Raw genomic sequence first — 27,777 nt, 5'->3', positions numbered from 1 at the left:
ACTTTTCATGAAAAGATGTTAATTTATTGTGTATATAAATGTGTACATGATGAGAAATCAAATGTTTTAGCAATAATAATAATGTATGTACAATGGTAAAATAAGTTCCCTGGTCAATACATAACAAAGTAGAGCAGTTCATAAATAAGATATAAAATAAAGACATAAAAACTACTTATAAAAAAAGTTTTGACTCATACAGAGAATGGTCATTTGTGATCTACAGAAAAGCAAACTTAATTAGTCTTTGGGCACATATATATATCATCTACAACATACAACTTCATAAGTCTTACCAAGATCTTGACAGAATATTCAACTTGGACTCATTTACATTGTTTCTAAGCCAATTTCATAAGAGTAGAAATAAAACTCACTTGGGCAGTAATATTGATCAATTGTGTACACACATTAATAGAATTTCTTTTTTTTTTTTTATATTTATGTTTGTTCAAGTTTTTAAAAGCAAATGTAGACATTTTTTGTAGAGATTTCTCATTGTACTACTTTATGAGGATGTCACTCAAACTTTGCCAGTGTAGCGAGCTAGATGCAAATGTTGCTTGACTCGATCTGCATCCTTTTGTCTAAAGTGAACATTATCATCATCTTGAAACATCTGTTCTTGGTACAGCTTTATCTCTGCTTCCATTTTCTTTCGAAGTTCTCGTTTCACACGCTCTAGCATCTAAAAGAGAATTTTATTCAATTATTAAATTGTTTTCTTTATGGTCACAAAATAAACTATGAATATTGATTAGTAATGGGAATGGAACTCAAAATTCACCTGCTGTTGAGCCATTTCTCTTACTCCAGTGTCCAATCGTTCTTTATCTAATCTTTCTGCCAGCATCTGGAATTGGTCTTGGTAACTTGTACACAGTTAAAGAAAATAGTTCTACAATGTATATATATATATATTATAAACTTTGTCAAATATGTAAACTATCTGGGCTGTATTTTCTTGCAGCTATTATAACCAATAAACAAAAAGGATACAAATTTTCTAATGATTCTATTCCATTTTGGCGCTGAATTTCCTGACGTTTTCGACAATCATTGGCATAATGACGAATATCTTTCAGTCTTTCTTTCTGGATATTTAATGCAGTTTTGAACAAATCACGGAAAACCTACAAATACAAAAATAAGTTATTCACTAAAATACCAGATTATCTTATATTTAAATTAAAATTGAGATTGATTTGTTGAATCAAAAGTGTATAACAAAATGTTAAGAACATAAGAAGAATTTTATGTTTGTCAAAATGTTGCATTGCTAAACCTTCATGAATCTGTGACACATAGTTCAGCCGAATGAAAGCAATAGAAAAATTATAGGAAAGAAAAAGATGACCTTTACATCTCCTGTCCTTCAGATCACAAGGTCTCAAAGAGAAACTGTACTTCACTTTTACTGCTAATAAAGACAAAGAAAAACTGTCACCACCTCAAAGTTGGTGCCCTATTTCAATATTGTGAATGTTATTCACAACTCATGTTGCCCTAAGGTGAACACTTTTAACCTTTAGTGAACTACAGTTAAGGGCTGTTAGTTACTTGAAGGAGTTGGTAATAGACAGTTTAGAGAGGCAGTTGTTAGAGTTACTTAGGGGCAGACAGTTGATACAAGGAGTAAGAACAGTTACTCAATTATTATTATATTCACCATGTTTCTATAAAAGATTAATACTGATCATTCCTGAATTGAATTGTGTATCATATTCACTATGGGGTGTTATTGCTTATATTAAACTTATTATTTGTGTCTGCTACAAGTGGTGTCATTTCCTCATTTACGAGAGAGTGTGAATTTCTATGTGCATCATTTATAAGACTCAGAACACTCACACAAAGAGCCCAATGTCACCACCACGACTACATCAACAAACCACACCAGTAATATTATAGTGTCAGAAAATAACAGCAGTGAGAAGAACTTAGAAGTGGAAATAATGTGATGTGCAAGAAGAATATAGTGAACTTGAGGGAAAGTAACTTGATCAGATGCTAGCTACAAGCTCAACACTAATGACTCTGTAGCAGGCTATCAAAAGAAAACTTGTTGATCCTTTCTGCAGAGGCAACAAGAATGTGTGTATATGATGGTTAGGTCAACAAATCAAGTACAAAACTACATGACTAGCCAGAGAAAACATCTAAATAACATGGCCAGCCAGATATATTACTACACTACAATTTCAGAAATAATTAGTAAAATTTCAATGACATAAAAATCTTTACCATTTCTTCTTTTGTTCTCTTTTTTAATTGTTTTGACCTTGCACGGACTTGATATTCATTGTAGTAGCGTCTGGCACGTGCAGACTGCATCCTCTTTTCATGCATTTTATTTTTTACTTTGATCTGTTGTAACTTTTGTTCTTTGAGTTCATGCTGCAAAGTCAAGCAAGAAGTTTAAAACAAGAAACACACATGAAGTTTAAAATACAAAATACAGAAGAATAATATGTATTAAAGTTTTAATTACCACAGACATTTCAATTTTATGTAGTTTTGACAATTAAGCACAGAAAAATTAAAAATACATTTCTTTTTAAAAATGTAAACTTCAAGAAAAAAAAAATTACAAGTGAAAATTTGTAACATTGTCCAATTCTAAGCTAACTTCTTTCTCACCATTCTTTGAGTGTGTTCTAATTGTTTCCTCATTAAATCTCCCAACAACTGATGCCTATCAGCAGCATCTTCCAACTGAAACACACATAAATGTATCTTTCAAATAGTGACTTCAAATCAGTTCAAACAAATTTCATCAAAAATATAATGTGGCTAATAGCTAAACTTATTTTTGGGATTGCATTCAACTCAGTAACAATTCACACTGAAACTTATTGTTTAGTAAGAATGCTTCCTGACATGCATAAACTTACACACCTGGTTCTGAGCGCTGGTCTTTTTCCTCAGATTCTCCTGATAAGAACGAGTCAGAGCTTCAATCTGTTGCAGTCCACGTCTCCATAGTTCATGCCAGGTGTGGTCACTCAAATGGAGGTATGGAAACTCCTCTAGTAAGGCAGGTAACAGATCTTCCTTTGTTTCAGCATTGACTGTTATCAAAGTGTTTATTTAGTGATAAATTTCAGTAATAAACAAACACACACACAAATACATAAACATGAGAAACAGAATTAAAGAGAAAAAAACAACATAAATGTATTTATACATTATTTCTTAAGTTAAAAATTAAAATATTTTCTAAATTCATAGTAAAAACTTCAAATCAATTTTACCAATACAATGATAAAACTGAGCAAAAATTAGATCAAGTAAAAAATGAAAATAATTTTGTTAGTAAAACAAAATCAGCTCAAATATTTTTTTTACTGGCATGTTAAAGGAAAAAATGACATACAAACAGGCTCTACTGAATCTTGTTTGATGGACTGACTCTGTGGCTTTCTGGACTTTGTTTTCATCTTGGCTTGTTTACTTGAAAGTGATGTAACTGAAGTGATAGCACAACAAATACAATTTATCATTACAGATACTTTGTACTTGATAGTTGAATAGTCCAAACCAAATGTTGAGCACCCCACCAGATCAATCAATTACATTTTTTATAATTCTTGGAACTAGAAGAAGTCGTTAAAAACTGTGCAGCATTAGGGAAATTAAAGTTATTGTTCGATTAGTAAATATTTTATTGACATTTCAATTAAAAAAATAACATGTATACACTTTGTCAACTGGAATGATGCCAAAAGCTAAAATGTATTATTAATTATATTTGTATTGATCTCAAGGCAGAAACTATTTGTATTTGTATTGATTCTGATCAATGTCTTACACATAGTGTCTCTAAGCAAGATAACATTCTATAAGCACTTCATAATTTGTGTGTCCTCAAATACAAAGTGGTTTCCAAAGATCTCTTAGATCAAAATGGCTTAAAAACATAAAATAGAAACAATCTTAAAGGGTTATAGTACATCAGAGCAGTGTGGGTAATGCCATACCCTTTGTTTATACTCAAACTAGTCCATCACTCAAGAAAGAAAAATAATAATCTTAAAACATTTACATAGACAATAGTAACAAGAAAAACAAAAAATACTTAAAAAAAAAAGAAAGAAAGAAAGGGATATCTGGATTTTATTTTTATAAAAAAAATAGGGGAACAACCTGAATTCTAACTCATGGCTCAAGTTTACATATTAACCACTCTGCTAGTGAGGTGCTTATTAAAAATAGAAGATTGTATAGTTATCTATTCTATCTATATCTATTATCAATCTATTGTTTGTTTCAAACCTACTATAAAGCTGCGACCTATAAAGGGGAATAAGAGGTGCGATAGCTGAGCGGTAAAGCGCTTGGCTTCTGAACTGGGGGACCGGGGTTCGAATCCTTGTGAAGACTGGGATTTTTTATTTTGGGATCTTTGGGCGCCTCTGAGTCCACCCAGCTCTAATGGGTACCTGACATTAGTTAGGGAAAAGTAAAGGCGGTTGGTCGTTGTGCTGGCCACATGGCACCCTTGTTAACCGTAGGCCACAGAAACAGATGACCTTTACATCATCTGCCCTATAGACCTCAAGGTCTAAAAGGGGAACTTTACTTTACTTATAAAGGGGAATAATTCAGATTATACCACTACTTCAGTCAAGTACAATTTCTTTCTCTTGTTCAAGATACCAAACAAAACAATTAATTACCAAAAGTTAATTAACTAATTGATTTTTTTTTTATTATTCTTGTGTTGTCAGGTAAAAGAAATAAGCGCAAAATTTCAGCTTGATCTAAAATTGGGTGTCTGTGGGTGTCAGAGAAATGGTGGGGAAATAATGTGTATAAACAGAGTGAGTTGATATAAGCTTTGTAAAAATAATGTTTAAACATTTAAATAGACTATATATTATACAGTAACAAAAAAAATAAATAAAGACAAATATATTACCTTTTTTTCCTTCAGGTCTTTTCTTTTGATTATCTTTAAGGAATTGCTTTAACAATTCTCCCTCCTAATTACAAAAATACATTTGGTTTCAACAACTAAAACAAAAGTTTATGCTGATGTTTTGTGCATTTCTTTTTTTTTTAACTTCATTCTTCTATTTAATATAAATACTAAAAGTGATGAAAAGAAGATATTTTGTATTTTTCTTTTAACATTCAATTATTTTCTTCTTCTAATGCTCAGGCACACTTTTAATTAAGTGCTTTATAAAAGTAGAACTGACCTTTTTACGAACTTCCTGTTTTTCTCTTCCAATCAGATCATCTACCTCTTCAGTGAACTCTTCATGGTCCTTTGCATAAAATCTTTGTAAAATCTACAATGATGGATATAATTGGTGACCATTAATAAATATTTAGAAGTCTTATTCCATCAGTATCTTAAAAAATTAATATAACTGAGTTAAAACGGCAAGTTACGTCAACTGATATAATGCAAATCCTCTAAAGTCAAACATACATCCTGTTTTTCTTTGAAAGCCATGTCTTCTTTTAAAAGAGTTTGACGAGTTGCTTCATAGACTCTATTAGATGGAAAATTGTTTGCTTGTTGTTTCTTGGTTGACTTTGTCACACCTTGTTTACATTTCTGTGACGCTGACACTCTGCTGCTATACCTGCTTAAAAAATACACCCAATATCATGATGTGGTTTAGAATTAAGCTGATCATCTCTACCTACATAAAAACACCAAAGCGTTACCTTTTGTTCATTTGCTTGGCTGTGCTCAGTCCACTGTGAGGTCTTTTACTGTGATGAGAAGGTTTACATACCAATCTGAACAATAACAATACATTGTTACTTATTGTTATGATTAAAAAATCAGGGTATTTTCAGAAGGTAAGATCTAAAATTGATGACCCAAAGTTTCCACTGTATTGGTTTAGGTAAAAAGAAATCCTGTTCACGAAATAAAACACTTTAACACTTCAATTAGAAACTTAATTTCAATAATACATTCACTGAAGTATTTAACATGAAGCTTCAAACTTATTAACTGAAGTACCCTGATATAAGTGTGTAGGCCTATCTACTTTTATAGGTTTTTAAATTGAAACATCTCTAACAGAAAAAAACTTTCACATCATTTTGAGACCTTGACAGGTACATCACGGATACATAGGTTATACATACTAATTTTGCTTTATATCTCAGAAAAGTGTAAACACAGTTTCAGCAAACATGATTTGGCATACATTAACTGAAACTTACTTTTTCTCTCTATCAGTGTCTGACTGATAAGAAGCAAATGCTACATGTTTACTCTGAGGAAGGAATTTAAAATGTTTCATAGATTGTATTTATTTCAAAAGAAAATTACGCTACTGACTCTTTTTTTAATAAAACTATCCTGCTCCTACCTCATCTCTTTTCAAGTTGGATGAAAATAATGGTTCATCTGAACAAGGTAAAGTTGGCCTAAACCAAGAATCAAATGCAAACATATTATTTTATTAAAACATAGTAATGTATGAATGCTGAGGAAATGAAGCATGCAGTGTAAGCTTTCAAACACATACTGATCTATGCTACTTTCAAACACATACTGATAGTTGCTACTTGCAAACACATACTGATAGTTGCTACTTGCAAACACATACTGATAGATGCTACTTGCAAACACATACTGATAGTTGCTACTTTCAAACACATACTGATAGTTGCTACTTGCAAACACATACTGATCTATGCTACTTTCAAATCAAACACATATTGATAGTTGCTACTTGCAAACACATACTGATCTATGCTACTTTCAAATCAAACACATACTGATAGTTGCTACTTGCAAACACATGCTGATCTATGCTACTTTCAAACACATGCTGATCTATGCTACTTTCAAACACATACTGATAGTTGCTACTTTCAAACACATACTGATAGTTGCTACTTGCAAACACATACCTGATCTATGCTACTTTCAAACACATACTGATAGTAGCTACTTGCAAACACTTACTGATAGTTGCTACTTTCAAACACATGCTGATCTATGCTACTTTCAAACACATGCTGATCTATGCTACTTTCAAACACATGCTGATCTATGCTACTTTCAAACACATACTGATCTATGCTACTTTCAAACACATGCTGATCTATGCTACTTTCAAACACATGCTGATCTATGCTACTTTCAAACACATACTCATGGATGCTACTTTCAAACATATGCTGATCTATGCTACTTTCAAATGGAATGGAAATGAAATAATATAAAAGATAATACAATTTCTAATCTAATTTAAGACTAAAACTAAGACTGCTTTATTGATCCATATGGAAATTGTTGATTACAAGGACTCTTTTCTCAAATAAAGACAACACAACACAAGTATATATATACTTCATAAACTGTATGTCTAATTTTTGGTGTTTATTAAAAATACATAAAATATTGTATTTTTTTTATATTGGCTGTTTCATAAGCCTGGGCAAGTAAAAATATAAAAGCCTCTTAAAAAACAAGATAGCATGTGACTGCTTGATTTACTGTCTCCACAAATGTACATCAAAATAAATACAAAATAGAATCACATTCAGCAAAGAGAAAGAGAACAGTTATTTTTTATAAAGCAATCATGGACATTTTGTTTCTACTCACTTGATCTTATCAAAGGTATCTAATTCTTTAGACCTTATGGGACTAGTCATTAAGGCTATTCTGGTCAGTGCAGTGGTCTTCTCTACCATCTGGCGCAAGTCATCATAGGAATAATTATGTTGTTTTGATGTTGAATCTCTGAAAAAAATGATGTTAATAAAAGTTTCTGTCAACAGAAATCAGCTTTATAAATGCTAGATTGCATTCTGCCACCTGTCAGTGTTTAACAACATATGAGCTCTAAGAGATTTTACTCTAGGAATCTTTATGGGGACAATATGTAGACCAAGATAAGCAACTGAGACAGGGGCAAGGAGGAAGAGAGGGGTAATAGTGGGTCCACAGAAAGATGAAAATTGTAAACAAATATGGTAACTTCTTCACTAAAAGCGAGTTTAATCTGATCTGATAATTTGAATAATAACCAACTGGTCCCTGACTACTGTTCAATATGTCTGTAACCAACTGGTCCCTGACTACTGTTCAATATGTCTGTAACCACCTGGTCCCTGACTTAGACTTAGACTTAGGTCCTCCCGCGCCGTTCGGCGCATTGGGCGGCAAGCTGTCTCCATAATGATCTGTCACTGGCAATGTCTGAAGCCTCTTCCCATCTGGTGTCCACTGTTCTGAGGTCCTCCATGAAGGTGTGTCGCCAGGTAATACGAGGACGTCCCTGTTTGCGCTTTCCTCGTTTTGGCTTCCATGTTATCGCAACTCTTGGTGTGCGTAATTCATTTTGACGTAGAACATGTCCCGCAAACCTCATGCGACGCTCAGTCACAACCTCACTAAGTGTTCGACTCCCAGTTCGGCAAAGGATTTCCTTGTTTGAGATCCGGTCTGTGTAACTGACTCCCAAAATCCGTCTCAGCCATCTCTGTTGAGCCACATTTAGTCTTTTCTCAATTTTGACAGATGACTTCCACGTCTCACATGCATATGTAGCAGTTGGAATGACGATTGTGTTGAGAAGGTGTATTTTTGTCTCGAGTCCAATGGCTTGGCTAGTCCAAATAGGCTGCAGCCTTTGGAAAATGCTCCCTGCCTTTCCTATTCGGCACGCTACATCATGGTAAGCATCTCCATCATTTGTTATGATGCTGCCAAGGTACGTGAACTTGTCCAGCTCTTCAAGCTTTGACTCGCCAAGTCTGACGGGGACACCCTTTGCCTTATATCCCACTCGCATAATTTTAGTCTTATCCAAGTTTATGCGGAGGCCAGTTTTGGGTGCCTCTCTGTCTAGGCTCTCCGTCATTTCTTGAATGCATTTATTTGTAGCCCCGAGTAGTGCAACATCATCAGCAAAGTCCAAGTCCGTCAATCGGAGTTGTTCATGCCATGGAATACCAAAGGCAGTCTGGTTCATTGCTCTCCTCATTATGTAGTCGATGGCTAGGAGGAAAAGGAAGGGAGATAAGATGCACCCCTGTCTCACACCTGTCTCGATTGTAAAAAACTCTGTTGTTCCCTCTTCTGTTTTAATGCAGCAACTAGACTGACTGTAAAGGTGTCGTAGGATCTGGACGAATTTTTCTGGTATACCGTATTCTCTAACTATTTTCCATAGTGATTCTCGGTGGACACTATCAAACGCTTTTTTGAAGTCCACGAAACTGATCGTTAGCCGTTGTTGGTACTCAAAACTTTGTTCTATGATATTTCGTAAAACGAAAATCTGCTCTGTACATGATCTGCCTCTTCGGAAACCTGCTTGTTCTTCTCTGAGCCTTTCATCTACAGACTGTTGAAGCCGTCTCAACAAAACAGTGCTGAAAACTTTGCCTGGGACAGAGAGGAGAGTAATGCCCCTCCAGTTGTTACAGTCTGCCAAGTTGCCCTTTTTTGGAAGCTTTACAATCACTCCCTTTTGCCAGTCCTCTGGGACTTTTGAAGTTCGCCAACAGAGATTTAAGAGATCAGTCATTCTGTTAACAATGCACTGTCCCCCATATTTTAGCATTTCTGCTGATATCATGTCTAGTCCTGGTGCTTTGTTATTCTTTAGCACTGCAATGGCCATGGTAACCTCCTCAGCAGTTATTGGGTCTGTCTTGACCTTGAGATCATTGTCTGGAGAGGGGTCCTTGAATATGTAAGTTATGTCTGGCGACAGTTGGTTAAGGGTCTCTTTAAAGTGCTCTACCCATCTTGCATCCTGTTCTTCTTTCGTTAACAAAGTTTTGCCTTGCTTGTCTTTTATTGGTGCCCCATGTCCACTCTTTGCTCCAGTGAGATCTCGGACAATACGATGGAGGGTTTTTGTGTCATTTCTGCTTGCAGCTGCTTGTGCCTCTTGACCCTTCTGTTCAATCCAGTCCTGTTTATCTCGCTGACAGCTTCTCTTTACTTTCAGATCTGCTTCCCTATAGGCTTCTTCCGCTAGGCTGCGATCCTGTGTTTCATTTTTCTGATCTCGTCTACGCTTGGCCTCTTTCCTCTCATCTATCAATTTCCATGTTCTGTCTTGTATCCACCGTTCCTTGTATGAACCTCGCCTCCTTCCAATAACTTCTTCCGCGCACCCAATAGTGGTATCTTTGAAGTTGGCCCACTCTTCTTCAAGGGTCAATATATCTGCAAGAGCCATCTGCCGGTCCCAAGCCCGGGTGAGAAAGGAGGAGGGTTTGGCGTGGGGCTAGCGACCCCACCCTGTAAAACCACTATTGCTACAGAAACTTTCAGATCTGCTTCCCTATAGGCTTCTTCCGCTAGGCTGCGATCCTGTGTTTCATTTTTCTGATCTCGTCTACGTTTGGCCTCTTTCCTCTCATCTATCAATTTCCATGTTCTGTCTTGTATCCACCGTTCCTTGTATGAACCTCGCCTCCTTCCGATAACTTCTTCTGCGCACCCAATAGTGGTATCTTTGAAGTTGGCCCACTCTTCTTCAAGGGTCAATATATCTGCAAGAGCCTCAAAGCGGTTCGTTAGTTTCAATTGGAACTGTGCTGCAGTATTGCCGTCTTTAAGCTTCTCTACATTAAATGGGCGGGGTCGTGTGGCTCGTTTTGGTTGGCGTTTCAATCGGAGCTTACATTTGCCACTGACAAGGTAGTGGTCTGAGCCGATATCAGCTCCTCTGCGGGTCCGCACGTCTAACAGAGATGACCTCCATCGTTTGGAGATGCAAATGTAATCTATCTCGTTGAAGGTTTCCCCATTTGGTGATCGCCATGTTTTTTTGTGTATTTGTTTGTGCTTAAAATATGTGTTTCCAATTGAAAGGCTGTTGGATGCGCAGAGAGAAATCAAACGCTCGCCATTATCACTGATGTTTTCTGCAGAGCCATATGGTCCCATTACATATTCAAAGCCAGTTCGGTTGGGATTGATTTTGGCGTTAAAATCTCCCATCAGTAGAATTAGGTCGTGAGTAGGTGTTTCATCAAGAGTGGTTTGTAGTTGATTATAGAACTGATCTTTGATGGTATCTTCTGCATCCTCTGTAGGGGCATAAGCTTGGATGGTAGTGACTTTAATTTGCTTTGTTTGGAGTCGAGCTGTAATGATGCGGTCACTGATCGGCTTCCAAGCAATTAGCGCTGAAGCTGCTATTTTAGACATGATGATTCCTACACCACCAATGTGCTCCTTGTCATGTCCTGAATATATTATTGTCTTGCCATCATTGATAATTTTTCCACTTGACGTCCACCGCATCTCGCAGATCCCAAGGATGTCCAGCCGATAAGAGTCAAACTCTCTTAAAAGTTGGGCCAGTTTACCGCATTGATTCAGGGTTCTTACATTCCACGTGCCTATAAGAGTCGGTTTCCTTGCGTTGAAAGGCTTGCCATGTATCGGGTATTGGACTTCCAGTTGGCTTTGATCCAACACCGTCATCAGGGTTTGGCCGCCCTCGCCGCATGTATAGTTTTCATTATGTGTCGAGTTTGCCGTTTCTGTAGCAATAGTGGTTTTACAGGGTGGGGTCGCTAGCCCCACGCCAAACCCTCCTCCTTTCTCACCCGGGCTTGGGACCGGCATACGGCGGAGTTGGTCCCTGACTACTGTTCAATATGTCTATAACCAACTGGTCCCTGACTACTGTTCAATATGTCTATAACCAACTGGTCCCTGACTACTGTTCAATATGTCTATAACCAACTGGTCCCTGACTACTGTTCAATATGTCTATAACCACCTGGTCCCTGACTACTGTTCAATATGTCTATAACCAACTGGTCCCTGACTACTGTTCAATATGTCTATAACCACCTGGTCCCTGACTACTGTTCAATATGTCTATAACCACCTGGTCCCTGACTACTGTTCAATATGTCTATAACCAACTGGTCCCTGACTACTGTTCAATATGTCTATAACCAACTGGTCCCTGACTACTGTTCAATATATGTCCATAACCACCTGGTCCCTGACTACTGTTCAATATATGTCCATAACCACCTGGTCCTTGACTACTGTTCAATATGTCTATAACCACCTGGTCCCTGACTACTGTTCCATATGTCTATAACCACCTGGTCCCTGACTACTGTTCAATATGTCTATAACCACCTGGTCCCTGACTACTGTTCAATATGTCTATAACCAACTGGTCCCTGACTACTGTTCAATATGTCTATAACCAACTGGTCCCTGACTACTGTTCAATATGTCTATAACCAACCGGTCCCTGACTACTGTTCATTATATGTCTATAACCAACAGGTCCCTGACTACTGTTCAATATGTCTATAACCAACTGGTCCCTGACTACTGTTCAATATGTCTATAACCAACTATTATATGACTATTCCTTGACGCAGCTTGGCAAAACAACAATGATTAATAACAGTCCTGTGATAGAATTATATTTTGCACATGAATATCAAATTGACTTATTTTACAAACTAAACAACATGGATCTTTCCATTTCTCTACTTTATCACACCATTCAAAGAAGTAGGCCAAGCTTGGTTTTAAATTTTCCAAGCGACAACCTTGAGACTACATGAAACACCCACATTAGTCTGGTTATAAATCTTCCACACTTTATGATTGATTATTAAGTTATACATTGATAATTCATTTTTCTTAAATTGTTTTTCATATACCTATCTGACCATTAGAATATAGATAAATATTGGAAGCGTAAGCAGACATCTGAAGAAGAGCAAGAGTGTAATGGAAATAGTGACAAATGCTCTTTCTTTCCAAATGACATTAAAGCATGAAATAGGCTTCCTGAATTTAATTAACATGAACAACTAGTTAATAAATGGATGTAATTTTTTTTGCAATGGAACATCTGTAATTTACAAGATAAAAATTCTGTCTGTAATTTATAAGATAATGTCTTTGCAAACTAAGGTAATTGGTAATATACTTCATACTAACTCTAATTAAAGTATTTACCTTTCAGCGGTAGGAATCTCCACATTGACAGCTGAAGGTTGGTAATGACCAGACAATGACTCTGGTTTATAAGTAGAACAGGAAACTGGATCATATGAAACTTTAGTGGGCACTGGATCAGATGAAGATTTAGTAGAAACTAAATCAGGTGCAGTTTTGGAGGGAAATGGATCAGACAGACTTTTAGATGACATTGGTTCATATGTTGAAGCACTAGCAGTTTTAGTGGATGCTACAGGATCACAAGTTGCTTTAGTGGATAATACTGGATCAAACATTGTTTTAGATGAAATATGCTCATAGATGGCTTTGTCTGAAACTGCATCATACGTCGTTTTAGTTGCTATAGCATTGTTCATTTGTGTAGCTAATGGATCAAATGAACTTTTAGTAGATACCTGATTGAAAGTAGTTTTACTGGATACAGGATCATAAGCTGATTTAGAGAAAACAGGATCATATGTTGTTTTAGCAGGAATTGAGGCATATGTGTGTTTAACCAATTTCAATTCAGGTGAATCTCTCTTCATTTCAGGTCTGTTCAGTGTTAATGAAGCTAAAACAATTATAAGAAATTAATTTTTAAAAATAATAATAATAAAGAAAACAAAACTCACTCAACCAGAAGTAAATTAAAACAACAAAGTAAGTAAGCAACAAGCTGTTACTCTGACGTTCTTACCAGCAAAAGGTTTATCTGGAACTTGATGACTCACTGAATCAGAATACATGTCTGTATGATAATCCTTCATCAGAAACTGATCTATTTGTGGAGATGTTGGTCGCTGTTGTTCATTAATAAAACAAAATAGAGGTAAGCAATAATTGACCTTTTATTTTGTTTTTCCTTTGTTGTATGACTATATACAAAGATTACATTTATTCTTTTTGTACATTAAAAAAAAAATCTTTTTAACACTATGACGAAACTTACTTTGAAAGAATTAAGAGATTGATGAATTTTTTGTGTATCATCAAATTCTGAATCCACCGTTTTTTCTTTGGGCAAGAAACAAAATATTTCATGGTTAACATTTCCATTTATGTGGATGAATATGATATTTGATACATTAACTTTCAATCAACTTTTGAAAAGATACAAATATTGTCTGATTGTCATTTTACGTCACTGGTGCCAATTATAATTAATTATAAAACGTTTTCAACATTATTTTTTAAGTTTCATTTAATTCTGTTAGCTTACGTCCAAGGAGTGACTCTGACTGATCAGCCTTGATTGGTGAAGGTGGACGAACTAAATGATAAGCTGGAGCTTTTTTGTAGGTCATAGCAAAGAATTCTTCATGGGTGATGACTGGATGTTCATCAAAAGCTTTTCTATTTTCTAGAGACAGATGAAAACTTGTTCAGATATAAAAAGAAAAACAAAATTGTGAGATTTTTTTGGTCTAATTTGTAATTGTTAAGCTTAATTTTATTAAAAAAAAAACAACCACAACAAAACATCATTTAAGATAAACTTTGCATTAAATTGATCCGCTAGATCAATAAACTTCATGGTTGCTCCATGAGTAGGTCTAATGATGTTTAAATTGAAAAAAAAAAATGGTTTTATTAGAAGGATATTTTTCTTTCTCATCAATATTTCACTATATATGCTTTTAATTAAACATTGCAAAGTCATAAAGGGCCATTTCTTCTTTTTTTTTTATTATCACTAACATAAGAAATTTTACAAATTGTTGATGTATAAATGAAACTTTATAAAAATATTTGATAAACTTGGCAAAATAATATTTAAATGAAAGAATAATTTTACTTAAAATTAAACACTTATCTATTGTAATAATGAAAATAAAATTAGTTGTGTTCTTTCTAGAATGAGAGTCAAACTTGAGCAATGAGAGAATATACATTTACAATTTAGTTTTAAGAACAGAATGCTAAAACTAAAAGAGAGAGTCAAGTCTTTGAGAGTCAATTCTAAAAATGTAAGAAAGGGAGACATACAAGCCAGTTAAGCTGATCTGTAAACTAAACAAAAAAAATGGAAAAGCTTTCTATTTCAAATCCAGCTTAAAAAGACTTGTGAACAAAGTAACATGCACAAATTCCCACACCAGTCCCATCCATACATCCCAGTGGCACTACAGTCCATGGCCTGCTTTAGCGCATCTCTCCATTTAGATTTATCTTATGCCATGTCTGAACTTTAAATTGTTGTACATCTGCCTCTATGTCATCAAGCCACCATACTCATGGTCTGCCTTTGGGGTGCCTGCCTTTTGGTTTTTGATGGTCAAAGATTTTTGCTAATATGTTCTCAGGCTTTTATTGGTCCCATGATGAACATTAATGGTAAAGTGTAGGATTAGTTGATAATAGCTTTGCCAAGTTCCAACACTGCATTGCTTCATGAGCAAGGAGGAAGTAATCATCTTTTTAAAAGAAATATCAGAAACTTCCAAAAAGGTGACCAACTTATTGACAGACTAGAAATTGTACTTAGCCTAAAGATAATTTAAACAAAAAAATGATTTAAAATAAATATTAAAAAAAATAGGCGATTTAAAAAACGCCTACTGATTCAAAACTGCAAAGAAAGAAAATAAAATGAAAATCCTAATTCAATAAAACCTTAATCCTAAATGAAAAAAAAGTTTATTTCTCATATTCACAAAAGAAAACTTAACAAAGTTTACCATTTTTATTTAGGCTTGCTGGTTGTAATCCATCATGTTGATTGGACTTGTACAAAGATGTTTTGCTATCTTTGTTACTCCTGTAAAAAAAAATTCAAGCTTGAGTCATGTCAAAAATGTAAACTGAATAGTATTAAAAAAAAAAAAAAATTATTTTATATGCCTAATTTTTTCTACACTTAATTGAAATAAGTGTACCTGCTCGTTGTTTGTTTTTTCTTTGTCTTGTCTGACATTTCTGATGACGTTTCCAAGGAGTTCTGATCTTGTTTTCCAAACTTTGATTGGTCAGATTCAGCACTGATTCTTGAGACTAAAATAAAAAAAAATAACACATTTACATGATAAATAAAACAAAACTGAAAAAAAACATCTATTACTAATGAAATGTAGCACTGCCAAATATAGAAAAAAAGAAGGACAAAAAGTAATTCATGGAAGCTTTCAAAGTTTTTGTTTTCTCATGTAATATTTAATTTAATAGTTAATATAATTATTAATTTTGACCATTTCATTAAACTTGTATAACCTTTATTTTTTAAAGAAAAGGTTTCATTTTGTATAAAATATTGGGAAATGTATGCCCTTTTATATAATACCAACTAACGTTTATTACATAATGAATGAATTTAATTTTGCATCAAACGAAAATTGACAATGAAAAAATTATCAACCATGGACAAAATGTTTTTAAGCCAAATCAGTTTCATTCTGAAGGGAAAGAATTATTACTATCAGCAATAATTTCAAATATGATTATTAAAACAATCATATCATAATTCATTGGTTTGTGAAAGCTGGTTTAGTTTTCTAGTCTAATAAACTATATAGTCTAATCTACGCTTCACCTTTGGCTTCATTACTTAGTGTGTGTGTGTTTACTAGCACCTCAAGGTCAACATCTCCCAGCACAAGAAGAAGTAGATCAACATCCACAAATACTATATACATATAGCTCCTCCTTCGTGGTCGAAGATGAGCACATTTCTCATTTCCTATGGACTCGAAAATGGCTGTAAAGTCAGATCCTCGCTTTAAAAAGCTGGCCGCATATGTGTCATGGGTGGGTTAGGTCAGTTGCAGATAGGCCTGCTTCTTCTCTCAGCTTTTTGTTGGTTCGGCACTCTTTCACCCTGGCCACTCTTCTTGCTTCAAATCTTGAGACTCTGAGTCTCACAGCTTCAGGCCATGAGGAGCGATCTATATACCACAATCATGACTACAACTATAAGAAGTGGATCTACAAGAACACATCCACAAACACTATATACCACAATCATTACTTACTTACTTAATCCTGTGTACTCCCAGGGGAGCATAGGGCCGAACCACACCTCTCCACCAAACTCGGTTCTGATCAGCTTTCTTCATCTGCTCCCATGTCATTCCAGTACCCTCAGCTTCACTGGTGACTGACCTCTTCCAGGTTAGCTTGGGTCTGCCCACTTTCCTTGTGGGTTCCAGTCAAGTGCCTGCCTTGCAACATTGGTAGCTGGTTTTCACAGGGTGTTTCCTATCCAGCTCCATTTTCGTTTTGTGATGTCTTGGGCTATGGGCTTATGTCTAGTTCACTCCAACAAATCGATAGTAGTTATCTTTTCTGGCCACCTAATTCCTAATATCCAGCGTAGGCTTCTGTTAACAAAAGTCTAGAGCTTTTCCATATTTGTTTTAGTGACTCTCCAAGTTTCTGAACCATATAGAAGGACAGACTTAACGTTTGTATTATAGATTCGTATTTTGTTATGTAGAGATAGTGCCTTAGAGCGCCAGATTGTTTGAAGAGTTGAAAAGGCAGACCTAGCTTTATTGATCCGAATTAGTATATCATCATCAGCTCCGCCGTCTTTACTAACTCTACTTCCCAGATAGGTGAAGTGGTCCGTATCAAGGATGTTCTCTCCCTGTAGCTGTTTTCTTTTTGTTGATTAGAAGTCCAGTCTTTTTCGCTATTTCTGAGAGTCTGGTGAGTTTGGTCTGAGCATTTTGTTGTGTATGAGAAAGGAGGCAGATGTCATAGGCGAAATCCAGGTCCTCTAAATGTTGTGTTAGTGTCCATTGTATGCCGCTTTTATTATCTAAGACTGTCTGTCTCATGACCCAATCAATCACCAGCAAAAATATCAAGGGCAAAAGCATACATCCTTGTCTTACTCCTGTTTTTACTTGAAAAGGGTTGGTCAGCTTACCATTGTGTATTACTTGACATGATGAGTCATCATATGACTGTTTAATGATATTGGTGAATTTTGATGGAATTCCGTAGTGATTCATCAGTCTCCAGATTGTGTCTCTGTCAATACTGTCGAAGGGTTTCTCAAAATCAACAAAGGTCATGTACAAAGGAGATTGCCACTCGATAGATTGTTCTATGATAATACATAGTGTAGCAATGTGGTCAGTGCATGATTTCTCCTAACGGAATCCAGCTTGTTCTGGTCTTAGTCTTTTGTCTAGGGCATCTTTTAAGTGTTCCAATATTATCCTAGTTAAGACCTTGCTAAGGGTTGACAGTAACATGATTCCTCGCTAGTTGTTGCATTGCGCAAGGTTACCTTTTTTGGGTAATTTAATTAGATAACCAAGTTTCCATATTTTAGGGACCTATTCTTGTTCCCAAATCTTGCATAGCAGTGGATGCAGCATTTCAGTTGATATTTTGGGGTCTACTTTTAGTGCCTCTACTGGTATACCATCTGGGCCTGGCTCCTTTCCCTCTTTTGCATTCTTGATGGCCTTGATGATCTCCCCTTTAGTAGGAGGACCTGTGTTAACATCCATTTCTTCTGTTGCTGGGGGAATGTCCGAAATCGATTCAGGAGGATGTCGGTTCAAAATTTCCTGAAAGTGTTCAACCCATCTATCCTTCTGTCCAACATCACTGGTGATAATCTTTCCTTGTTTGTCTTTCACTGGCTTGCTGGTGTTGGTATTTCTTCCTGCTATGGTTCTTGTTATGTCGTACAACCTTTTCATGTCTCTGCTCTGCTACCTTTTCTGCATCGACTGTCATTTCATGAAGGAAGCATTTTTTATCCTCTCTTGCATTCTTTCTTACAGACTTGTTTACTGCACCATACTAGGTTCTAAGATTAGCTTTTTGCTCTTCATTCTGGCATTGGTTTATCTTTTCTTTTAGCTCTTTCCGTTCCTGGATTTTGGCCCATGTATCCGCAGACAACCATTCCTTGTGTTGTTTCGTTTTTCTGCCTAGGATGTCTGTACATGTGAATTTCCATATCTCTTGGAGAGTGAGGCAGTGCTGCTCAAGGGTTTCATCTGCCACTAGTCCAGCAAGTACTTCAAATTTATTTTTAACCTCACAGTTGAAGAGTACCTTGTTTTTCTCGCTCTTCAAGTACTGGTTGTTGAATTTGTAGTGTGGTCTGTCTGAAAAATCCTTAAAGGATTTAAGTTTGATCCTCGCTGTTGCTATTAGCAGATGATGGTCAGATGCTACATCTGCTCCTCGTCTCACCCTAACATCAAGTAGACTTCTTCTCCATTTCAGAGAGATTGCAAAATGGTCAATTTGGTTTTCCGTTTTACCATCTGGGGAAGTCCATGTTGTCTTGTGTATAGTTTTGTGTGGAAAAATGGTTCCTCCTATGATAAGATCATTGAATGCGAAGAAATCAGCAAATAAGTCCCCATTTTCATTGTATGGTCCTGTACCATGTTAACCCATGTAGAGCTCCTTTCCAGCATTGTTTGTACCTACTTTTGCATTCAAGTCACCCATGTTTTTTCTAGTACAAATTGTAGAGCGTTATAAAATTCTTCTTTCTCTTCATCTGGTGCTGTATTTGTGGGTGCATAGCACTGGATGATGGTTGTTTTCCTTCCCTTTGCATTAAACCTGGCTGACATTAGTCTTAAGGAAACTGGTTCCCATCCCAACAAAGCCTTTGATGCCTCTCTTGAAAGTAGAAGTGCTACCCCCTGTGTGTGATCGTGGTCTAGATCTTCATGTCCAGAATATATAATGCTACCACAATCTTGACTACAGCTAATGTCTTACAATCTAATTTTTTTTTAAAGATTTACATCACAACAGAAACATATTTGATGTAAAGTAAAACCTTAAAATAAAATTCTTACAGTTAAAGAGTTTTCCACAAACAAACATTTTCAAAATAACCTTTGAAAACATGATATATAAAACATTTGCTACAATGTTAAATGCATTAGATTTTTTTTTGTTCAGTTTTAAGTTAAAAATGTAAAATTCCTGAATAATTTCACTATTAACAATTGCATCCCTATGACTTACAATTGTTGTCCAGATCACTGTCTATCTTATTGACCACGTATTCTAGCAGATACTGAAATATGTCCAAAAGGTTAGAAATAGAGGTCAGGTTTCCTGCTATGATATCCACACCACGTATATGACTGAGGTTATCATGAACAACATCAGAGGACAGTACATCAATCACTGTCTGGCAATTGTGTATTTCATCCTCTTTGCTGAATGGTTGTCGAACTATACCTAAACAGACATATTATCATTTGAATACTTTTTTAAAACTTGTGTCTAAAAAAACCCATTCAAATGTTTCTAATATGTACAAATGTAATTATGTCATATTAAATGTATATGTAAAAATCAAAAGCATGGACAGAATGATTCTGTACAAACCTGCCTGTTTGTATGTGTACGTTAAGAAAATTAAGTGAAAAAAAAATATCTATTTCGTTAGAGAATGCAAAGCAAAAGTATTTTGTAAGTATTAGATTTAGATAAAGAACTGATTTTATTATTTAGGACAACAGATGATGGAACAAAGAAGTGGAAGACCAGGCCAGAGGAGACAGAGTAGATTTTTTTTTATCTATACAGGATACAACTGACAATCCAAAAAAAAATAAAATAATGCACGTATAAGGGTGGAAGACAACATTTGTGGAACAGAAAGTCTTCAGACTGATCCAAGGGAAAACAGAAGCAAAGATGTTTCAATTTGAAGGACTACTATTAGAAAGCAATGGGCCAAAATATCTGTTGTGTGTGTGTGTGTGTAGGGCTATCATGTGAGCCATAGCCAGAAAAGGATTCTATTTAAAATATTTGTGTGTGTGTTTAACCTAGTGAGACTAATTAAGGACTTTCAGGATACAGTTGGAAGATCAATATTGCCAACTAAATAAAATACAAATTTGTGCTACAAGTGACAGAGTTTAGAAATTAGAAGTTGTTTTTTTTTCAGTGCTACCATGGACACAATGTTTTGTATACCTTTTAAATTACATGATCAACACTTCCTATACTATACTCTTTACACTGAAAACACCAAATAACTAGCAGCTATTTTTAGTTTCCAGTCATTGATAAATATCTCCAATAGCAAAATCAGCTATATTTTTGTACAAGTTTTCAACAGAAATTAAGAGAGCAATCAATATTTTTTACTCTAATGTTTTCACGTGTGTTAAATTCTACAGAACATGGAAAGATATAGTGAACTAGTCAAAACCACATAAAACTTTTATGAAATATTTCCATGGTAGATTCACCAAAATATGACTTTGAGTTTTTGGCACATCGGCACAATTTAGGCCTTGTCGTGCACGTAAACCATCAAGGGTTACTCTCCCTTCATACCACAAGAGCTGAATTGTATATAGTTAAGCCATTAAAACCAAGGTTCATTCACAGTTAAAATAGTAAAGGTAGTAAAAATTTAATAATTTAATAAATATCCAGTGAAGATGGTTGTCAAGAAAGAATAGTTTACCTATATAAAATACAAATAAATATTTTGTTTACACAGTTTCTACTATTTTACACAAGTTTTATCTTTCAGAGGCTTGCTGAAAACAAAGAGAGCAAATCTGTTACATCACACTTTAATGTAGGGCCAACATATAATAATTGCTGAAACATTAAAATCTATTTTTAAAAAATATATATATGATTAAACCAGATTAAACAGAATTAACTTATAATTTAAAATTGTCTAGGCTAAAAAAGTCTGAAGATATTCATTAAAAATCACTACCTGGAAGTCTGTCACTAAAAAGACTCTCATACAGAACAACAAACAGAGCTGCACTTATATCAGACACATCTTCTAGTCTTGTAGGAATATTAAACTCAGCAAGCAGATGGTTGGCTAAGTTTACAACACCTGGGGAAAAAAAAAAGGATTAAACTAAATTCTTTTTCAGTTCTTTTGCTGTTTGAACTATTTTATCCACAACTATTTTATCTTTATGTCAATTAATAAATAAATAAATAAATATAAATTTTAAAAAATGGTATTTAAATGCAATGCACTTAATGCAGTCCATCAATTTTATTACTTATTTTCAAATTTTTAAACCTTCACCTCTAGGAGTTGGTAAATCTGAAGTTGGACCAAAAGACTCCAAGCAAGCCATCTTAAACAAAAGAAAAAAATATATATAAATATAAAGTTTATTGTTTACAATTAGAAAAAAAAAAAGAAATAGAAGAAAGAAAAAAATAGGCATTTTATAATCTCTGAAATTTTCCTATAAAATTATACACATTTATAAGTTTTTTTTTCTAGAAAGAAGATAATGTTTTACTACATATTCAGAAAAAAAAAATTTAATCTAGAAAATGCAATTACATAATACAGATACACTGATGATGTTCAAAGCAGACCTTGTCTTTTGAATAAAAGTGAATATAATCCTTAGTTATAAGAAAATAAAAAAATGGTTCAAATGTTCATGGGGAAGTAAATAAGTCAAATGTCTAGAATTGTTCTAGATCTATTGACCTTTTCACATTTAGGGCATACTTTCTATGACTATCTGGTTTGGGTTAGGACATTATAAGTTCATTTCTGAACAAATATATATGTCTGAAACCTACAAGCCAAACTTACCAGTCTAATTTAGAGGCTTTTTTTCATAGAATTAATAGATGTAACTGAACTCCCATTCTTATAAGTTATTATGAAAAAAAAAAATTTCATAAAGTAGGAGTAGGAAATATATATATTTATGATATTTATTGTTCATTTTGAGAAATTATTTTGTAACCATCGTGTAGAATAGTAGTTGGGTTAACTTGAGGTTATTATGGTTATCAGTTTTAAAAGTGGGCTTTGAAACTACGAAACTGTCAGTACAGTTAATTAATAACTAATTGATTTCTAAAGAGAATTACATATTATCTGATAAGTGTTTTATTGTTTCATTTGTTTCATAGTTCTCTTATGTTCTTATTTCAGAGATATGATATGTTTGTAAACACAATTTATTAAACTTGAGATTATATGTTGTGTTTACAAATAGTAATAATTTATTATTACTATTTATTTCCGATTTTATTTGCCATATTCACTCAGGTCTTTAGTCTGTAATACAGAATTGTAGATTTTGAAATCAGAAAACACACCTTTGACTTTGTTTATAATCTTCTGTGTCAAACCTCCAACACACAAATAAATACCATTATTGCAATTCTCATATGAATTATTTTTAAAAAGAAAAATAATTATTCTAGATTTTATTAGATCAAAATCTAAATTTCAGTTAAAAAGTTAAAAGTAGTCTAGATCTAGATTGAATATAATAATATAAAATATATATATATTATAATATATATACTTAGATCTAGATTCTAGATCTAAATAATATTTAATCACATTTAGTTACATTTTCAATCCCAAAATTTTATTGTAATTCTATGAATTTATGATAAATGAAAGTCCAGTCTATATTATTATTATATATAGTTAATGTAGAGATAGTAGATTTAAGTAGATCTAAATTAGTACAGCATAGACATAGATCTAATAGACTAAAGCAAAGCCATGTCTATACACGTTTAACTCCTCCTCCCTGAACAGAAAAAAAAAAATTAAAAGGGAAACAAATTAGCAACATCAACTAACAACTTCAAGCTTTCTTTTGGAGTTGGACGTTTGGTAAGTACTCCAGACGAGTCCAGATGTGTTTTAGATCCAAGATCTAGATAGTTGCTACCTTAGCAGCAAAAATTTAAGATCTCGATGATATCTTTCTCAATCGAACTTTAGTTGTGATAGGCATAAAATATAAAAATAATCTCTAGTTTCACTCGGGTAGTTCTTCAATATTTGCGTTTTGTTTTCTTTTTATTGGCTCTCTAAATTAACCAATGAAAACGGTTGTCAAGAAAAGCAACCGAACCGGAAGTGACAGTCATTATATTTAGGGGAGGGTGTGTTTACAATTATATTTTAGAATTTAGTTTAGTAGATCTAGCCAACTTAACAACGTGTTGACTTAGATCTATTTTATCTTAAATTCTTTTTTAAAAATAGAAATGTCTTTAGATATATTTAAAATTTAGGTTTACTCAACGTTTCTCAAAATGTAGCAACACCCTTGCCCTTGGTCTTTGGTTAAGGAAAAAAAAAAGGGAGGGTGCAACGTGCTGACAAAGAGCGCAAAGGCGGCTTTAGAAGTTTTTTTTTTGTTTTTTTTTTTAAAGAACGAACTATTTTTGTTTTTGGATAGTAGATCTATTTACAGCTTCACATTCAAGTAATAATCGAATAATATGGGCTTAGTTTAATTTCTTTTATTAAGCTAAGTGATGTCGTTTAATTCATAAAATGTTTTAGGTGTGTCGGATGTTCCTTCAGAGTTGAAGATAGTTTAATTATTTCCTAGTCCAAACCTCTCGCAGGACGACGGGATGGGAGCGGGCAGGGTTTGAACCAGGGGCCCGGGACCATCGATAAATCTAAACGACAGTTCAGCGCGTAAATCGCACGACAAGGCACTTTTCGCGAGAGACAACTAGACAAACCAGTTCACAAAAGGGCATCTGGTGATCTAACCCAAAACAAACCGATATGCTCTATACAGCCTTGAATATCTTATACCAGTGATGCCCAACCTTATTCCGTCTGCGGGCCATTGAAATTTTCGGCATTCGTGTCGCGGGCCATAACACCAAAAAGAAAAAAAATACAATATGCTATTTTTAATAGTTTTATTTGTGGACCTACTTACATAATTTAATGTGATACATGAAGTTTATTCAAAACCATCTTCTGAATATCTGGCTGCATAGATGAAACACCAACTCGGAGCACTGAATCTAGATGTTCATCCGTGAGGCGATTACGTAACATGGTTTTCACCCGTCTCATCATTGAAAAAGTTTGTTCCCACAAATAAGTGCTTGAAAACATTGTGATCATCCTTAGCGCTTGTTTTCGAAGATTTGGAAACGCTTCAGCAAGTAACATGGAGTAGAAGTCAATGGTTTGCATCACTTGAAATTTGTCAAGCAGGGATGTCTGGTTTTGTAAGTCAATCAGTTCCAGTTGTAGATCTGTCGGGGCACTTGATACATCGGCAGCAAACGGATTTTCATAAAGACGGATTTCATTTTTTAAATTCTGAAAATCCACAAATCTTTCACTGAAATTATCCATCAAGAGCCTCAGAAGTTGGATCATTCTTTCTTTTGGGAGAGACATATTTAGCTGCTTATCATTTTGTAGAGTGTTACAGGTAGGAAAGTGGACAAGATGCACCCTTTCCGCCTGTTGAATGAAGAGTTGCAAATTGTTTGGAAAGCACATATGTCTGCATACACATGCGAAATCAATTTGTCTTTCCCTTGTAGTTTGGTGTTAAGTTCATTTAGATGTGATGTCGCATAAAATAGCCAAATCCCACAACCATGAAGGGTCGTTCAGTTGTGGCACTTGTTTTGATTTAAAAAAAACAACGTTTTAACACCTTTCCTCGGCTTAACCAGCCCCTCACTTCACTGTGAAATAGAACGTCTTCATATTCGGACTCTATTTCTGTCAGAAAATCTTTGAAAGTTCTGTGATTCAACGCTTTTGTGATTTGATGAAATGTACAGTGTTGAGTACAATCATCATCACATGGTCCAGATTCAAAACCTTTCCACAGAGATTTTGTTGGTGAATGATGCAGTGAAGCCGCAGGGGTTCAGTTCCATTTGACTCAACAAATTTTTTAATAACTCTTGCTGTCAGTCCGCTGTGACATCCAACCATATTTCTAGCGCCATCAGTAGTCACTCCAACTAATTTATTCCAAGGAAGAGCAAGGTCCTCCATGATAGTTGACACTTCTTTGAACAGGTCTTCTCCAGTTGTTGTCCCATGCATGCTCCTCATAGCTGCTAACTCCTCTGTTATATCAAAGTTGCTGATTGTACTGCGAATAAATACCAAGAGTTGCGCAGTATCAGTTATCTCAGTGAACTCTTCAGCAGCAATAGACAACATTTCGAATTGTGCTGCATTAATTGTGAATGAAGATTTACCCCCATATCTTCCACTCGCCTTGTAATTGTCAAGCAAGAAAGGCTGACAGCTTCTACTGTATTCTTCTTTTCAGGACACATTTCTTCCATCACTGCTAGCAAGCACTTTTTTACACATTCGCCATCTGAAAAAGGCTTCATTGCTCTACTTAAGATGTGAGCAACTCTGTAGCTGGCCCTTATCGCCGACTCATTTTCTTGTCTCTTTTTGTTAAATATTCTTGTCAATCCCCCAATCTCTAGTCGTAACTTGACAATCTTGTCTTCGCGACTCAAACCAAGAATGCCACCATATGTGTTTATGTGTTTGGCTTCATAGTGCCTTTTAATGTTATGTTCTTTAAGGGGAGGTATCCCTGAAAATCTTATTTTTGCTATTTCTGAAGCTAGGCCTTTGAAATTTGTTATGGTAACATATAATGATATTCTAAAATAAATAATGCTAAAAAAAAGTTTTTTTTTTAATGATGGTTGCCATGGTAACGGCGGCCATATTGTTTATTGTATACAAATTAAAACTCTGAATTTTGTAAAAACTATTGATCAGAAATACATGAAATTGAATTAAACGATAAGAAGAAAGGATCCTCTAAATTGGTACAACGTCAGAATTAAAGATGTAAGTATGTTAAATTTTTTACAAATTTTTGAATTTTTAGTATTTTTTAGACCTAAAAAAACAGGATAAATATTAATTAAAAATACTTTAAAAAAAAAAGTAAATAAAATATTGAAAAAAAATCATTGTACGAGTAAAGTTAATGATGTCCTTAAGAAGTGTTTCAAATATCATCAAAATCTATCAAGTAGTTTAGGAGAAATTCCTAGTAAAGCACAATGACATGTGCAAAAACTAACATTTTGAGAAAAATGAGTTTAAAGTATAAATTTTATTAAGATTTTGTCTCATAGCCCTTACAAAAACATTAAAAAAACATGTTTTAGACACAGATTTAAGCAATAAAAATGATTGTAATGTAAAGAAAAATGATTGATCTACTTAATTATGTTATTAGTTAAAAATCGATATCCTAGACCTAAAACTCAATTTTCTCTAGGGATACCTCCCCTTAAAAACAGCCACACTTTCTTTACAAATCAAACATGTTGACTTACTATCATATTCCACAAAAAAGTAAAGATCTGTCCACTTTTCTTGAAAGTTTCTACATTCAGAGTCCACTTTTCGTTTCTTAGGCTCTCCCATTTCATTAAATCACAGTACGGTACCAATCGCTTTGACATCAAAAGAACACGACCCAAAAACGATGCATCAATGATCTCTGTGTTGCACACACTAGGTGTCAAGGACACGTCTAGCTCAAGACAGTGGCGGAATTTTTCAAGAATTTAAAATAGCTGTCTAGTTTTATCGCCATTGAAAAAAAACAACACTTGTGTTCTTACAATACATAAAAAATATTTACTATGAATATTAGAATACCAAAGATAAAGATGAAATTCATCAAAGAATGAGTGAGAATCCTAACTTAAAGATAATATTTTTTCAACATTCTAATTTTTTAATTTAAAAAAAAGTTTTAATTTTTTTTTGTTAACATTTTTTAAATTTTTAATTGTTTTTTTACATTTTGTTCCCATGCGTTGGCGGGCCGGATAGAAGCACGTCGCGGGCCGGATTTGGCCCGCGGGCCGTAGTTTGGGCATCGCTGTCTTATATAATTCGTTAGACTAGATCTGTAGATAATCTTTCCGTTCCACCCCTTCTTATTTTATCTTATATAATACAAACTTTACTTCAAAAAAGAAGATGATTACGTCCTACGCGTCATGCATTCAGTCATGCATATTAACCAATGACTTAAATTCTGCCAAGTCACTGGTTTTCCAGGCTAGCTCAGGCAACTCATTTCATGCTCTAA

The 27,777-nt window shown here is 34.5% G+C and overlaps 1 protein-coding gene across 5 annotated transcripts; it reads right to left on the bottom strand.

Annotated features, from left to right (window-relative positions):
• Nucleotides 1-2: 2 nt before the first annotated feature.
• LOC106056763 (centrosomal protein of 95 kDa-like) lies at nt 3-27,031 on the bottom strand. 5 transcript variants are annotated; one of them, XM_056020148.1, is made up of 24 exons: nt 27,011-27,031; nt 21,948-21,999; nt 21,618-21,746; nt 19,889-20,107; nt 15,814-15,928; nt 15,616-15,695; nt 14,157-14,297; nt 13,887-13,951; nt 13,635-13,737; nt 12,953-13,508; nt 7,589-7,726; nt 6,342-6,399; nt 6,193-6,245; nt 5,683-5,757; nt 5,441-5,600; nt 5,205-5,297; nt 4,922-4,985; nt 3,377-3,469; nt 2,899-3,071; nt 2,641-2,715; nt 2,245-2,397; nt 1,000-1,133; nt 788-872; nt 3-688 (listed from the first exon to the last, which is right to left on the bottom strand). In XM_056020148.1, the coding sequence occupies exons 1-24, from the start codon at nt 27,014-27,016 to the stop codon at nt 524-526; spliced, it is 2,985 nt and encodes a 994-aa protein (XP_055876123.1). In that variant the 5' UTR covers nt 27,017-27,031; the 3' UTR covers nt 3-523. The 5 variants fall into 5 exon arrangements, with proteins under 5 accessions (XP_055876123.1, XP_055876124.1, XP_055876125.1 ...); XM_056020149.1 differs by having other exon boundaries at nt 5,441-5,597; XM_056020150.1 differs by lacking the exon at nt 27,011-27,031 and adding an exon at nt 23,490-23,732.
• Nucleotides 27,032-27,777: the final 746 nt, after the last annotated feature.

The sequence above is a fragment of the Biomphalaria glabrata genome, chromosome 2, assembly GCF_947242115.1.
Source record: "Biomphalaria glabrata chromosome 2, xgBioGlab47.1, whole genome shotgun sequence".
In the NCBI taxonomy this organism is placed as follows: domain Eukaryota; kingdom Metazoa; phylum Mollusca; class Gastropoda; family Planorbidae; genus Biomphalaria; species Biomphalaria glabrata.
Note: the sequence above shows the minus strand (reverse complement) of the source record. Positions and strands in the feature narration are given on the sequence as shown.

What these genes read in the sequence shown, in the direction of transcription:
- LOC106056763 (XM_056020148.1), bottom strand. An exon ending in TTTTAGTGACAGACTTCCAG is followed by an intron (nt 20,108 to 21,617) that starts GTAGTGATTTTT and finishes ATGTCTGTTTAG; the next exon opens with GTATAGTTCGACAACCATTC. An exon ending in AGCAAGCCTAAATAAAAATG is followed by an intron (nt 14,298 to 15,615) that starts GTAAACTTTGTT and finishes ATCTGTCTCTAG; the next exon opens with AAAATAGAAAAGCTTTTGAT.